This window comes from Mauremys mutica, chromosome 10, assembly GCF_020497125.1.
Source record: "Mauremys mutica isolate MM-2020 ecotype Southern chromosome 10, ASM2049712v1, whole genome shotgun sequence".
NCBI lineage: Eukaryota > Metazoa > Chordata > Testudines > Geoemydidae > Mauremys > Mauremys mutica.
The window spans coordinates 33,078,727-33,095,631 of NC_059081.1; the positions used below are offsets into that span (position 1 = coordinate 33,078,727).

A 16,905-nucleotide genomic window follows, 5' to 3' on the forward strand; every position below is an offset into this window, starting at 1 on the left:
ATAGTTTCTAATGACTTTTTCATTGCAGACTGTAATGTCCTGATTGTTAGATGGAACTAAATTATTTACTGGTTAATGCTAACAATTCTGCATGCAATAGATTTATAAGGTTTTTAATTTTATAGATTAGGGTTCTTTTTTAAACTGTTCATTTAATGGAACATTTCTTCACAGTCTGGAGCCCTGTGAAATGCACACACCCAAATTAGCTCTCAGAAGAAAACATTTTGCATTTCTTATCCTTAATGTAGCATCTCAATTAACATTCAGAATTGTGTCTTTTCCTCCTCTTGTCAATCCTGCAAGGTGCTATGCACCCTTAACTCCCACTGACTTTAGTGGAAGGTGAGGGCATTCAGCACCTCAGAGGAGCACTCAACACCTTGCAAGATGGAATCCTTATGCAGCAGTCTGTTTAATAGTTAACTCAGGTGCTTGGCTTTGTTTCTTATTAATAGAAAAAATGCAACCAGAAAGGGTAAAAATTTTCAAGTTAATAAGTCTACAAGTAAAATAACATTCAATTTAACTTTGTGCAATTCTGCCCACTGGCATCTTACAGTCAGCTCACAACTTAGGGCCTGATCAGCAAGTGCTTAAGCATATGAGCAACTTTCATGGGACTATTCATGTGAGAAAAGTTACTTAAGTGCTTGTGCTTAAAAAGGTGTATTTACATCTATGCATTCTGAAGAAAAACTTTAAATCAATGCCAAACAGAAAATGTTCAAAACAATTTTGTTTATGAAATAAGCAACCTTTTGTAAGGGACAAACCTCCAAAGACTTAAGGATGTAAGTAAAGCTCTACCTCTGCATTCCTGATTTATTTGCCTCTTTTTTTTTAATTAAGGCCTTGAGCCCACAAATACGTAAGCATGTGTGTGACACAAGTAATCCCATGAACTCCTATGGGACCTCTCTTATGTGTAAAGTTACTCAAATGCTTAAGTATTATTTGCAAGCCTCCGGCTCACATCAACATGTTTTCATAGGCCTCAATCGGGCAAACACACACACAACTTTTACTCACACAAGTAGTTCCATTGAAATCAAATTGGCTTCTATGCGACTATTCACATAAATAAAAGATAAACACGTGCTTGAGTGTTTGCTGGATCAGGGCTTTAGAAATTACTTGTAAAATATATTATTTTCAAATGCATAAAGCACAGCACATTAATTGTACTTTATGCCCTTGGTTTAATCTGAAAACAAAGCAGAGATGGAACTGTTTTTGCCCGTGGAAATGCACAGAGATGCACTTCTTCAGGACAAATAGAGCTAATGCAGCACTCCCATCTGTTCACACGCCTTCAATTGGCCATTTGTGCAAACTTTAATATGATAAAAGCACTGTGTCACTGTATAAACAAAGTATTATGAAAGCATCAGTACAATTAAACAAGGATTGTGAACACAATCCTGCAAGATGCTGATCACTTTGGCCCCAATCCAGCAAAGCACTTCAGCACATGCTTAACTTTAACATGGAATTAGTTCTATTGAAGTCATTTACATGCTTAAAGTTAAGCACATGTGCTTATGTGCTTTGCTGGATCAAGGCCAGAATGATCAGCATCTTGCTGGTAGACCTGAATCCCTTGATGTTTCTAAATACTTTCGATTTTCTATATAAACTTTAATCCTCAAAACACATATTTCTTACTGATGGAACACAGATTCAATTTTAAGGAAAATCTGAATTGAATCTGTTATATAATGAAAATGGCCTTTTTTGGAAATGTAAAATTGCTTATAGCACTGGCTCTCAACCTTTCTAGACTACTGTACCCCTTTCAAGAGTCTGGTTTGTCTTGCCTACCAAGTTTCACCTCACTTAAAATCTTATAAAATGAGACATAAAAATACAAAAGGGCTCAATACAGGGGTAACTGGGGGAAGCTCTATGGCCTGCATTATACAGGAGGTCAGGCTAGATCAGTGGTTCTCAACCAGGGGTACAGATACCCCTGGATATGCAGACATCTTCCAGGGGTACATCAGCTCATCTAGATATCTGCCTTACAACAGGCTACATAAAAAGCCTAGTAAAGTCAGTACAAACTGAAATTTCATACAGACAGCGACTTGTTTATACTGCTCTATATACACCATACACTGAAATGTAAGTACAATATTGATATTCCAGTCAATTTATTTTATAATTATATGGTAAAAATGAGGAAGTAAGCATTTTTTTCAGTAATAGTGTGCTGACACACTTTTGTATCTTTATGTCTGATTTTGTAAGCAAGTAGTTTTTTAAGTGAGGTGAAGCTTGGGGGTATGCAAGAAAAATCAGACTCCTGAAAGGGGTACAATAGTCTGGAAAAGTTGAGAGCCACTGGGCTAGATGATCTAATGGATCCTTATGGCCGCAGAAATCTGTGAATCTATCTTCAAAGTTCTGTAACTTCAACTGTAAATTTGTTCTCACAGCAATGTTAAGCATATATTTCAATGTGCAGTACCTCTGGACAGTACCAGGAATTGGAGTTTTCTTGGAAGTCACATACAGCTAAGACAGAAAAATTCTGGATTCGTTTTAGCCATTGCACGCCGATTCGATTATCTGTTACCCAAGTGAGCCAAGTGAAATAGTGATCACTAAAAACAAAGAATGAAAGCTGGTTATTACAGTATACAAATGGGCTATTGCTATTGCATCCATTATGGCCCCAATCTTGCTCTATTGAAGACAATGGAAAATCTCCCATTGACTTCAATGGTGCTGGATTCGGCCCTATGTGAACAAGGATTCTGAACTGCATAATGTATGAACCAGTAAAGGCAGTATCTAAAACTTCAGATTAGCTCCAGATTCATAAATATGAAGCTGCAGCATACAGAACAGAACCTCCAGAAAAGAAAATAAGAGGTCCCATCATTTAACACTAAACAGAAAGAAAAGGAAAAGAAGATGAATTTGAGAACATACTACCTTGATGCTATCACTGCAGGAACAGGTACTTCCTTAGGAACTAAACCTTCATGGTTAGTAGTGTCTACAATAAACACTCTAACGGTAGGATTTTTAGCCCCAGCCTTCAAAGGAAATGTATTACCAGGTTATTCAAATCATGCTCTGGAGGATTAGTTACCATTTAAATAAATTAACATCTTTTCTTGCAAGAAAACAATCAGTTTTTTAAAGAATTTAAAGTCTTTTGAAATATCGATATTACTGAACATAATGGGGCAGATTTTGATCTTACTTAAACTAGTGTAAAACTGGAGTAACTCACTGTGACAGTTTGTTATTCCACTTAGCATTAGTTCATGCATCAAGAAGAAAACAAATTATCTAATTCAACGTCCATCCAGACAGCTTGGGGGTAGAACACATGAGATTAGGTGGAAATTCTTCTCTCCTGTGTACAATGTAGAACGTATAGTGCCCCAGTTTTGGGCAGAAGACTCCAGTTAGGGTCATAGGAGCTCTCCAAGACAGAACAAACAACTTGGCCTTATATTTGGAACTACAGATATAAGGCCTGAACCAAAGCCCATTTAAGTCAGTGAGGACCTGACTGACCTGAAGTCAATGGGCTTTGGATCAGGCCCCTAAAGAATTTAAATAAATTTGAGATCTCACATCCTCTTATTTCTCAGGCTTTTTTTCAATACAATATGTTATTATAAAGACATTGTTAAGCAACACAATAGATACATCAGGTAGGAAAGCAAAGTAAGGCCCAGATCCTCCTAACTTTTATGCATGTGCTTAATTGTACTTCCATGAGTAGTTCCATTTATTCCATTGGGACTACTCCCATGTGTGTAAAGTTATACACATGTTTATGTCTTTGCAGGGTTGGGGCTCAAGTTTACTTTCGTAAATTAATTCTAAGATAGACCAGGATTAAACACTGCTCCACAGCAGTACAAACAATTTTCATGCACATTTTGGGTGTCTCTGTTTAAAAGTCATCACAACTCATTTACAAACCAAGGGGAATTAAATGGCACCAATTTAAAATAAGCAACATACCTTTGGATATGGAATAGTTATTTTTCTAGGATATTGATCCTCACCATAATATGAATATTCAATAACTGGTATGTCAGTATCATTAAATTGTACATATGCTATAAACTTTCCATTTGGAGACCACCACAGAGCATATTTCCCAGCAAGCATTTCCTCTAAAAAAAATGTATATGTTAGATACAACTCATCATTTATGACCTAACAAAGCAACATGACCTAACAAAGAAATAGCACCAAAAATTATATCTTGTCATCAGTGTACTCATCACTCCTCAACAAGAGAACTGTGCTATATAAGAAAGATCTTGACTCTGCAAAGCACTTAAGAACATTAATAACTTCTGCATGCTGTAGTCTATGTTAAGTAGAAATTTGGTTTTGGTTTAAGTTAGCCTAAGTATAGAGGAGTAGGGAAAATTGAGATGACTAGTGTGAGAAAAGTTAGAGGTAAATTGGAGATAGTAAAATGGGAAAATTGAAGTTAGTGAGGACATGACCCAAGGCTATCTTGTGGCTATGTTTCAGTTATGACTGGCTTTAGCATGGACTTTACTGAGTGTTTTTAAGAATTGTGAATGTTTTATTAAAATGCAATCTATTATTGATAGTAGGGTGCAGATGTTAGTTTAAATCATGTGTAGTGTAAAGAACCAATAAGGAGTTGGCAGAAATGTGAAGGTGGTAATGGGTAGGTTTAATGTTAATTAGTATTATAAGAGTAGTTTTGTTACTACCGGGGAGAGCTCCAATTAACATCAGATGGGTACTGTTAGATTCCAGGATTATAAGGCTGGACTTCACTCTGCTTTCAGTGGACTGATGATCACTCATTAATACATTGTTGAGTGTAAGTATAATTGCAGTATTGTGCAAGTTATAAGTGCATGCCTGTTTGAGTCACTAATAATTTTTGTTTTGAATAACATTTAGTTTTATTATTCAAACTGTTGCTTAGTGGTCATCTACTAAATACATTTTTGTAACCAACCTAGAGGCTCGAATCTGAAAACTAAATTATGTTTTATTGCACCCTTATCTTTAACAACTTAATATTCATTGGGAACATTTCAACATAAAAGTTACAAAAAGTTACAATGCAAAGAGACCCATTTAAGTCAGCTATTCATATGCTTAAAGTTATTTATATGGTTAAGTGTCTTGCTGGATTGAAGCCTAAGAGCCAAATCCTGCTCGCATTGAAGTCAAAACTCCCACTGAGTTTCATTGCCATTAAGACATGAGTCTTATCTGCAAAGTTCAGATCCAGGTCCAATTTCTCCCCAAATTTAAGCGAGTTTCAATCCAGAATTTTGTTTATACACTATAAAAATGTGCCCAAGCCACAATGTTTAAACTCCCAGTAGTGAGGGTATTCAGATCCAGTGCTATGGTTCAGATCTGTATCTACATAAAGAAGGGTTAACATCATCCAGTGCATAATAATGTTCATTATAGCTGGAATGCTTCATGGACTGCTTTTAGAAGTGGACTTTGAAGAAAATGAAGGATTGGACCTAGTGAATAGTAATTGTGAGGCTGTCCCAACCATTGGGAACAGCATAAAGGCAGTCACCATGTCTGAAGGAGGCAAAGAATTATGGGTGTGATCAGGAGAGAGGAAGGGGTAGTAAGCATGGGAATCAGGTGGAAACTGATGGGAAAATAGTCTCCCTTTATTCAAAGCACTGCTCTGAGGAAAAATAAATTATGGGCAGTACATTAAAAGCTCATGTTTCTGATCAGAAAAATACCTTAACAAATTGGTGCATCGTTGATTTTTATAAACCGATTCATTCTGTTCCTAAACACCAAAAAAAGATTTTCATTCTGCACCACTGGTTTATCTGGTCAGGTACTGGGATTAGCCAGAAGAAGGCAGAATCTAAAAATGAACCTGGACTTTTGTGCAATGCTATGCATGGCGTTGAGGGGGGAGGAAGATAGGATATTCCTTCTTGATCTGGACAGGTAAATGATTTATGCCCTGAAGCAATAAGTCTGGTTACTAGTATCATTATCACCACTTGTACAACTACAGATATTAAATGTCAGAACATTTTCCCCACTCCTTTATAAAATAAAGCTACAGAATGCATTTCCATGACCTACTGGAGCAGTGAAATCCATAGATTGATTATATGATGTGTAAAAATACATGTCCTTTCACCAATTCTAAACGTTCTACCCTTCAATTTTAGTGCCCCCTTGCTCTATTGCAACAGAATAAAAAGGAGGCCATTATTAGTTATCATTTCCCAAAATGTAGGATTTATTACAAAATGCTGGGACCCATAAAACAAGGCACCTACCTAGACCTCTAAAACTCCCTCCTATATTTAAAAAAAAAATTAATGGAGATATCTTATTTCCTAGAACGGACCTTGAAAGGTCATCGAGTCCAGCCCCCTGCCTTCACTAGCAGGACCAAGTACTGATTTTGCCCCCAATCCCTAAGTGGCCCCCTCAAGGATTGAACTCACAACCTTGGGTTTAACAGGCCAATGCTCAAACCACTGAGCTATCCCTATATATTGATAGGATTTTGCAATATCAGTATGCTTTTCTGTTCAACCTTACTTTTGCACTTCTCTAGTTACAAGTGGTGAAACCCATCTTTTGCCTATACTTGTTTGCGTATAAGGAACAACACAGGGCAGGGTGTGCTGATATGGTGAGACATCAGAACGTCATTGGCATATCGTGAAACAAGAAGCTGAAAGATAATCTCAAAAGTACTACAAGTCCACCAATCTTTGGGTCCATGTAATTGCGCCAGGCTCAAGACGGGTACTGTTTTACAAAAGATTAGCTCAGGCAAATATACTTATTAATAGGGCAACCCAATTGCTTTGTGGTAGCAAATCAAGCTACTTCCTGCTGGATTGAGTCTGAATCTTGATCGTGGTTTTAAGACACCACAAGACATGAAGTGGAGGTGTGGTTTTTCAATGGAAAACTGTTGCACATACTCGCTGTACTAGCCTCCTGATCGGTTCAAAGAGGAACCAGTGCTCCAAAGGGCATTGGATTCTTGTTGTCCACAGGAGGATGGCTCTAAGGAAAGGAAGATGAGTCTATCTAGTAGGGATACTTTTTTGTGTTAGGAGGAAAAGGAATTGTGAAAAATGAGGACTAAAAGGGTTGGCATTGAGCCACAAAAATAAGGCCCACGCTTCCTTGCACTGATAAGGAGTGGATAGTTGCACCCAACTAAACACTGCTACCCCAAAAGGGCACTACAGGATGAAATCAGACAACAGTGGATGAAAGGAATATTTACAAAGGGCTAAATTCAGCCCATGGTCTAGGGTGGCTTCTGCTGGCACAGCTCCTGCTGGAGGGCACCTAAGGAAGAAAGTCCACTGTGGATCCCCAGTGAAAATTACAGATGTCCTAACCTGGCAGAAACTCACAGCCGAAATGTAGCAAACTCTGAGCTCTAAATGCAGCACCAACTTGCACAACATCAGAGATTTTAGGGGGGGGAAGTGGGAAGTAACTTATCTAACTGAAGCTTTAGGCAAAATTTAACGGCAGAGAATGTAGTTTCCTGAGTTGAAATTTTGCCAGGACACTGTGGCTAACATCTCTACTCTTATGAAATGTGACATGGTATTTTGGATGATCACAGGCTCTTGATTTCACATCTCATTTGAAACTGGGACCCTCACTAGGTGGCTCACGGACAGTGCTTAGTTACCAAGGTGATAGGCATATCATGTGCATAAACAGGCTCACTCCTGACTTAGAGAGAAGATTGCAAAATACTAAATCACCAACACCATTTCTTGCTGCACTTAGATGTTGCTTGGTGTTTTCCCATCTAAGTTCTGACCAAACCCTGCTTTGTTTAATGCAGTTTTCAATATTAACTTACCTTCATAGACCCAGTCAGGAATTCCATTAAATATTACATTCTCTTTTCCATTACTAGTTATTTTAATAGATCGATCTTCAGGATATTGTTTCAAATAGATATTATTCTGATACACATATGCCTAAAGATGAGAATTTATTCGTTAGAAATATGTACAATTATAGAAAAAGGTCTGACCAAATTTTGTACAGTCAATGCTATTGCGTATACATTAGAAATGATAATGAAGTATAATAGGCCAAATCCTGATATCCTTAGTCAAGTACAATTACAATTGAAGCCTTTGCAAATTTTCCCAAGAACCTAGTACCTCCCTTGGGACTAGGTTTGGATTTGATCTAATGGAAGTACAATACAATTTGAAGGCCAAATTGTGCTCTCAGTTACACCAGTGTAAATCCACAGTAACTCCACTGCATTTTTGTCAATATAAAAAAAAGTGCTCTATTTAAACTGTTGATGCAGGTATCTAACTCCCATTAGCTGTACTGGAAAATACATTGAATGAAAATAATATCCTGAAATATTAGTCATAAATGAGTTTGGTTTGGATAAGTACCTAAAAGCTTGCAGTCCTCTTTGAAACTCATTCAAACTTTCTGAAACTCTTGTATCTTTTTCAGCTGTGCTAGAAATCTCAGGTGAACAGGCTTTCTTGTGAGATTTCAGACATTTCTATTTCTGGTCCTAGCTGGGACCAGCAAGTGTAACATAAAACATGAGTCTATAATATAAATTTTAAAAGATGATCAGACTTTACTGGAAATTCAGAAAAGACTCAGTGCAGATTCAGTTTGAGATTTGAACAAAGGTTCTTATTTCACCTGAACCCATTTGTCCATTTCTGTTACAAAAAAAGGAACCTGATCCTACAGCCTCATCTCAAATGGTTAGTAAAATCAATGGGAGTTTAGGGTGTGCCAGGACTGCTGCATCAAAACAAAGTATGAGGAATTTCTTAGAAAATTGTGTCTCTTGATACTACAAATATTTGATTTAATAACATAAAAGTAAAATGTCAATTGCACTGCATTTTAAATGACCAGCAAAACAACACTCAAAATTCTCAGGTGCAGCATGTAGCCTGTTTGACCTCTCTTCTTCCACTGTCAGATTTGGAGGTCAGTGAGAGTGCAACTGCTTGTCAGTGTTTTACTAAGAAAATGTCTTAACTATGAACTGTGTTCAAAGTTCTTGATGAAAGAAATAATGGGACAATAGCAAGTTAAATATTATTTACTGTTTATGAGCTGTTAAAACATAAGCTTTAGGCTAGAAAAGGTTGTCCTATAATGGTGTTCCCCCTTCCACACTGACTAGCTAAACTGTTATCTTTATTAAGTATGGTTGATAAACACAATTTAAAGGCCTGTGAAAATAAATCAATTCTATTCCATCAAAAAGTAATGTTATTCTAGCACTTCATTATTTTTACTGACCAATTTGTGTCCAACGGGTGACCAAGATATATACTGAATTTTATTTGGAAGTGGATTTTCTGTTACAAAATTACTAAAAAAAAAAAAAAAAAAGGAAAGTTGAAATGGCTATTGCCTGCACTACAAACAGATCATAATATTGTACATACATATAAAAGGCAGATTAAAGAAAAAGCACAGAAGTACAATATTTTAACAGCTTTTGTTTTGTGAACAATGCAAAATTGGTGTCAGAAAGCTTGCATTTGCTGTGCAAACCTAGCAGTTAGGCATAAAATAATGTGACTCATGCACAAGGGCCTGCATATGCTAGCATACTTTGTGTGTGCATGTCAGACAACCCTTGGTCCGACAGCCTGAAATGCCAGTTTTAAGCTGTGTCCAAGTATGGCACAGGCAACTAAGTCACCTGCTATACTGTACAGTGTGCATTACTATTAGAATCGGCTCTAGTGACGTGTGAATCATGTGATCACATGGAAGTTCCATGGACCTATCATGTGGCATCACCTATGAGGAGCCAGCAAAGCATCAGCAGGAGGCATCAGCAGTGCCTGTGTACTTCAGGAGAGCAGCTGCAGTGCCATGTGCAATGACTTTCTTCAGCACCCAAGCTGCAGCAACCCCCTGCCAGCACCTTCCCAGCAATGTAAGAGAGCAGTCAGAATGGAAGGAAAAATCAAATCAAGAAGATGGATAAAGGACAGAAGGAGGGACTAGAAAATTCTGAGTAGTCAGAGATTCAAGCAATCACAGATCAGATAGCCCCAAGATGCCTAGTGGTGAAAAGATAGGGGGATTTTCCCACCATACATTTTTTTCAGGGTAATTTCTGAATTGAGAGACTGAAGCAACAACAGAACAGTGCAATACTAATATCAGAAGAGAGCTTTCTAATGGAAATGCTAGCAAGCACACATCTGGAGAATTTATGTAGCTATAGTTATGTGAGAAACAGGTATCAGGCTTTACCTGTATTGAAGATCATAAATGTGGTATGATGCTGTATAAGAGTATCTCCAAAGCTGCAAAAAATGAGTAAATCAGAAAAAAAAATTATTATCTCTGAGCTATAATGCCTCTGAGTGCTCTCCTTGGGCCTACACACCACCCCATGCTATACGGTAGTTTAATTTAATTCACCTCTCTAGCCTACTATTAATGCTTCTTGATCTCATGTTGAGTAATATGTTACCACAACCTATAAAATATCAGATGTTAAAAGGCAGAATTTTCAGCCAAGTAATAAAAAAAAAAGGAATTACCTTTGTGTAATCGCTTTCCAGAACTATAAATTGTTTATCAGAAGATAATGCATAGTTTGAGGCATTAATTTTTCTCTGAAAGATTGAGAAGTTGATTAGATTCCAGCACATACTAAATATCTGAATATTTAAATCCATTTGTATTTACATGGAAGTTTTTAAAACAACAATCTTCTATTTATTTTTTAAACGGCAATGATACATACAAGTGTGTCATTAGTCAAGATGGTAGTTGAGTCCTCAGTTTCAACATCATAGAGAATAACATTATCTTCTGCTGTCTGGTGAAGATATTCATGACCTGTTGGTCAAAAGATATTGTGAAATAAAAGTGTTCATCAGAGTATAGTCCCTCTTTGGCAGTTGAGCAGTTCAAGAACAAATGTCTGTTGAAATCAGTATAAAAATAAGTTTTGCCTTATTTTGTAATTCCATAACAGCACCAAATTACACAATGATCTGGCCTTTGAACACTCAGATACGTGCTGAAATTACACTGCACAGCCAGTGATATGGCAGTTACTTGATAGCTATGAAGCCAATTTCTGCTCTGAATTATGACTGCCCAAACTTGCCAGGATTTGACCCATTTTAGGGTCCATAACACAGGATATCTCATTTAAACTCACTAAGGGAAGAAGATTCAAAATCCTGGCTTTGAATTTCACCTGACTATTCTCCATTTTATACAGATTTTGTAGATAATACTAGCACTGCACAATATGGTGTAAAGAAGGATCATATGGGCCAAATTCCGGCTTAATTACACATGTGCTACTGAACTCAGGTGCTTAATATTTAACTTCATATATTTATTTTAAAGAACTCACTTAGAGTCGAATACTTAACTCCTATGTAAAACCTGAACAAAAGGCCTCATTCAAAGGGACTCTGCAGGTGTCAAGGGTATAGTATTTTCTATCATAAGAGAGCAGACAAGAATGCTCAACGTAACTAAGCGTGGCAGTGTTGGGCCCGTAAGTAAAAGATTATCAGTCATTATCTATTGAAAGTATAATTGGTTTATCAGTGAAACCAAAGATAAAAGAAAACAGACTCTTTAAGAGATGAATGTTCAATGCATCTAATGGAAACAAGTTCAATAAAACAATGTCCTGTAAATTGATAAAAGATTAAGAAAACAGAAACTATTATAAGAATCCTCTTTCTGCTTTTGGGTTAAATACTTGAGGTTTCTTCCACAGAAAGCTGAGCTTCAGCTGTGATTTTGTACCTTTAATTTAGCAGTGAGCATTCACTCAGAGCAACAGACATCACAGAGAAAATATGTTTCTGAAGGCTTGTCTACATGTAAAATGCTATAACGGCACTGCTGCGATGCTGTAGCACTTCTCCTGCTGGCATAGATAATCCACCTCCCTGAGAGGTGGTAGCTAGGCCGACAGAAGAATTGTTACATCAACCTAGAGTTGCCTACACAGGCACTTAGATCATCTTAACTACACTACGCGGGGTATGGATTTTTCACACCCCTCACTGATGTAGTTAAACCAACTTTATTTTATAGTATAGACCAGGCCTCAGTCTGTGTAAACCAGCCAGAAAATACATATTAAAAATTATACGTAGCCACAAAAAAATATCTTCACTTACTTGAAATCCAGTATGGAAAAAATGTTTTGTACTGAAACTTTCCATTCAAATAATCTTCCAACGTAAAAGCCCTAGGATTGTCATCTGAGTTGGAAACTTTAGAAATAAGGTAGAGAGAGGAGAGAGTTATTAATAACACCTGCGTGGATTGAGAAGCAAAATAGAAATTGTTGCTAGCTGAGCTTTTCCTCTATTCCAGAAACTTAGTGCCATGAGAAGCCCTGAAGAATGTAGTGTTCCAGTAATTCCCAGATCAGGCAAAGCAGAGGCAGCACCAGGGAAAGCTTTCCATCATTGCCCTGACAGCATCCTTCAACCTTCTTCTGGATGAACTGCCTCAAGGGATAAGAAGCTAGGAACTAGACTGAGGAGAATTCATTTCACATAAACAGAGATGGACCTATGTAGCTGGAGACACCATGAAGGCAGGAGAACCCCTCCCCACACCATTTCCAGGGGCACTCAACAGTTTTTAAAGAGGGCATGGGTTTCCTGAACTTGTGTAGGGTGTGAAGATGCCTGTTTTAATGGTTACAGGAACCCACATATGATTTCAAATAAGCCCTGTACCTAGGCCACCAAAGAGTCAAATAGCCACTTTAAATCATTGCTCACCACCGCTAGATTTCAACCAATAACTGAGAGGTGAAAGGTTCTGTATCCCATGACCAGTCCCCTGAACCAGCCAGTTTCACTCTTTACAAACTTTTCAATGTTCTTACCAAGAGTTAGAAGCTGGATATAAGACTTGAAAGATTATCATAATCATCTATGCTTATTTCTTTGTGTAGCCAGAAGAAAGCAACACATACATATATAGAGCTAGAAATAAAACTGGAGAACGATTTCATAAATCTAATAAACTGAATTTTAGAAATCAAGTGAATGTTCAAAGATCAGTTCTTCTCCCCTAGTCTGATCTCCCTCTATAGCAGTGACTATCACTACATTGCCCTTCTCCCAGATGGGCCATGCATATGACACTACATAAATGGGCTTCTGAATAGTGCTTAACTGTGTGGTCTCCACCCTCCCCTTCACAGTGCCCAGACAGGTGCCTGGGAAAATCCTACTGACCAGAAGCCTTGGGTTATCTGTCAACTTTCTTGTCTGCCAGACAAGGGTGACGGGGGAGAACAGGAATGAGCCTAGTGACGTTAGTCACAGAACCACTGAGCTCCCAGTCACAGAGGAGGATAGCTTCAGAGGCATAATCGGAGTGGAGCAAACAGAACCAAGTCACCTCAGAGATAGAGGAGAAGATGAGGCTGAAAGAGCAATAGAAACAAGCTGCCAAGCACATGGTAGGGGAATGGGCCTAGTTAACATCCTCTGCATAATTTCTTGGGAGAGGAGCTGGAACGTGTGCCTGTATTGAGTGGGGAGTGCAGAGGAAGTTAGTGCTGAGAGGACAGGCTGCTGGGCTTTTCATCTAATCCGGTAGTTCTATGACAGATATTTTTACAAGAAAGGCAAGAGATTTGAGTTTGAATTGCCAGCCAAGCCAGAGCAGATGTAGTAAAATGAACAACAATTTGTTTATTTGCTGCTGAAAAACACAATTTGTAATGATTTTGGAAGGGAGTTGGCCTCTCTAAAACTTCATTACAGCCTGTTGCAATTGCAACCTTGGCTGCTTCTGCTAGGGCCACACAGTTTAATTTGCAAACTAGTTATTGATGTATGAAGTGACTATTTAAACACTTGTTTAAAAACCAAGCACAAAAGATGTTTGCGGTTTTTTGGGTAAAACAAAAAACATATCAGTGTGAATCAGCAGAGAGCAATACTGAAAGCCCTGGGTCACGTACGTGCAAAGTTAAGGAATATGAGAAATTCAGGTTCATTCATGAGAAGCAAAAAATAAAATAAAATAAAATAAAATAAAAATCTTCCAGAAAGATTACACAAAACACTTGTAATGTGCAGAACACGTGAAACGCCGTCTGATAAAGACAGTCATCTTCTGGTCAGGCTTATCTGTGTGTAAATTCTAGGTACTCCTTCGGCTCTGTTTTTGAAGGTTGCCACTGTATAAGCAGCTTTCCACTCTTTGGGTGCTCCTTGGACTTAATCCTACTCCCACTGCAGTCGATGGGATTTTTGCCGTTGTCTTCAATGGGTTCAGTATTGGGCTATTAGAGAGTATCTCTGCTGCTTCATCCTGTCGTTTCTTTCTGAACTCTGAGGTGAATGCCATTCAATCCTGATGATTTACTGCACTGCAGTTTCAACTTTGCCTCTATTTTCTCTCTCTGTTAAGGCCACATTTTGACTCCCTGTGAAATGTTGCTTTGCATTGACTTTTATGGTATACTTTACAATGACAATGCGTGGTTCTTCTGCTAAGTAACTTACTTACTGTAGAAAACATATGTCAGATTGACTGTTGACACTGTTTTTGCCTGCAGAAGGAAGCTGTGAAGCTAAATAAAAGCAAATGACAATCCACAGGCAGAAACATACAAGTACAAAAACCAAACCAAACCAAACCAAAAACCCACAGAGCTAGCAGTAAGCTCAGAAAATATCCATATATGTTCACGAAGAAGTTAATTCTCCTTGTGAGTAGCAGGATAATATTTTACTGAAAGCCGTAATATATTAAAAAAGAAGAGACGATTACAAACTCTTACTGAAATGATGTTAAATAATTGCCAAAAATCAGCTTCTTCACCACCACCTCTCAACACCAAATGAATGGATACTTAAAATGTCTTGACCTACCATATACTTTCCAGATTAAATTCTCTACATGAATTATGATTTTAAAGCTATTACAAACCCATTAATAAGATTTATTTCTATAATTGTGCACTCTAAGGGCCAAAACCTGCAGTCCTATTTGATACCTTTATTAGGCAAAAGTCTTAGTCTTAGTATTTATTTAAAGGTCCTTACAGAATCTAGAATAGAATTCTTACAAAGGATACAAGCAGCATCACTGATCAAGCTGGTGACCTCCATTTGTCTTAATTCTCACATCAACTGACTAGACTCTTTAAATACTCTTTTAACCACATCACTCTCACACACAGTATATTCTCCCATAACTTGGTACATCCGCTAACTTAGCACAGCTGCTAAACATATCCATTTCTTCTTAAATTTCCAGCATCCCACTTTAAGAAAATTGAATGCCAGTGTTTCTTACTTCCAGTTTGCTGACTACTTATCATTTTGAATGCTTGTTCATAAGCAACTGAAGAGGCATTTAAATGCTCTAATTAAGGCAGCAGCTTTAATTATTTGCGGTTTTCTGACTCCTTTTGTATAGCTAAAGATCATTTCAATAATTAGTCCTTGAAATCATGTTCCACAAAGAAATAATGTGTCTTCATTTCTTCCTCATCTTTCAAAGCCTTCCATAACTTTTGTGTGAGTTTTTAATCCTTGCTGGGGTTCAGGAACAATTTGTATAGTGGGAGTTCTGAGAGCCATTGAACCAAACTGTGAACCCTGTATATACGGTAATGGAAACCATTTCATGGCAGAGGGTGCAACAGCACCCCATGCATGCCTAGCTCCAGCACTTATGAATCCTCATTTTGGATTCTGTTGCTGGAACAGCTCTGATTAGGCCCATTATGTCTTAAAATAAATTTAGTTTGATCTAATCACTATTTTAGTTTCATAGGCATGCAAAATATATACTAGCATTTAGAGTGCTTTACATGTTCAAAGTACTGTATAAACATTGACTAACCCTTACAATGTCCCTACAAATTAGATAAGTAGCTATTTTTATTCTCATTGTAAAGACAAAGAAATAGGGTAAAGAGATGAAGCAAATTGTCCAAGGACAAACAGGAAATCAGTAGCAGAGCTGGCAGTAGAAATCAAAGGTTCTTGACTCTCAAACACTCTTTCTCGTCTAAAACACACTGTCTTGATTTTAGTTCTCTATAGTTCCTTCGCCTTTATAAAGAAGGTGTCATTGTGCATTCCTTGCACACACAACACTCCCAGTGATGTCAGGTTATGCAGAATGGTGTACTACACAGCACGCTATGCTGGTCATTCTGTCTTACAACATAATCTTGACACCTGCCCAACATTTTCCATCCTCATAATAACTGAACATTACCACATTTAATCATTGCTCTATGCACACAGCTAACTGTGACAATATATGACCTTTATGTTGCATATTTCTTTTATATCCCAAACTGTGATTTGTGTGTTTTACTTCTATTTTGCTGTCCAATCCCTTGATGTATGAGTGCTACAGAGACAGGAACTTTAAAGCCAAGCTTTTAATAAAGTTTCAGATTAACAATACATAAATTTGATTCTCTCAAAGGTAAATTGACACAGTGCACTAGTATTGTGCGCACATGTTCTATTATCATAATCACATTTCCCACTCCCAATCAAGGATGCGGACACAAACCAGTCCTTAGTTCCTTTGCTCTTCTGGCTCCAGCACCAGTTTTCAGAGGTGCACTTTCTGGCTGCATATACAGGCCTCTACACCAGCACAGACATCAACCCACTCCTAACATTTCCCCCCATCCTCACATATGTTTTGCAGAATAACATTAATGGCATTATACATGCTGGCATCCAAACGGCTTTGTAGGCAGCACCATCTTGCCTTCAGTTGAACAAATGTACATTCTACCACCATCCATCAACTGCTGTGTGTTTAATTTAACCTTCTTCTGCCAGGTGCTCCCATACCAGGGGAGGGTTTCATGAATCAGGGCAGTACATT

General features: G+C 37.8%; 1 protein-coding gene across 3 annotated transcripts in view; it reads right to left on the reverse strand.

The window, feature by feature from the left end:
• LOC123343344 (fibroblast activation protein alpha) overlaps positions 1-16,905 on the reverse strand; it is a 56,579-nt gene that overhangs the window by 25,533 nt on the left and 14,141 nt on the right. For all 3 annotated transcript variants that reach the window (XM_044978414.1, XM_044978412.1, XM_044978413.1), the window contains exons 3-11: positions 12,189-12,284; positions 10,781-10,875; positions 10,575-10,649; positions 10,282-10,334; positions 9,310-9,382; positions 7,871-7,991; positions 3,994-4,148; positions 2,944-3,047; positions 2,474-2,609 (exon numbers count right to left, since the gene is read on the reverse strand). In XM_044978414.1, the coding sequence (XP_044834349.1) occupies positions 2,474-2,609; positions 2,944-3,047; positions 3,994-4,148; positions 7,871-7,991; positions 9,310-9,382; positions 10,282-10,334; positions 10,575-10,649; positions 10,781-10,875; positions 12,189-12,284 (908 nt within the window). The remainder of the gene's footprint in view (positions 1-2,473; positions 2,610-2,943; positions 3,048-3,993; positions 4,149-7,870; positions 7,992-9,309; positions 9,383-10,281; positions 10,335-10,574; positions 10,650-10,780; positions 10,876-12,188; positions 12,285-16,905) is intronic.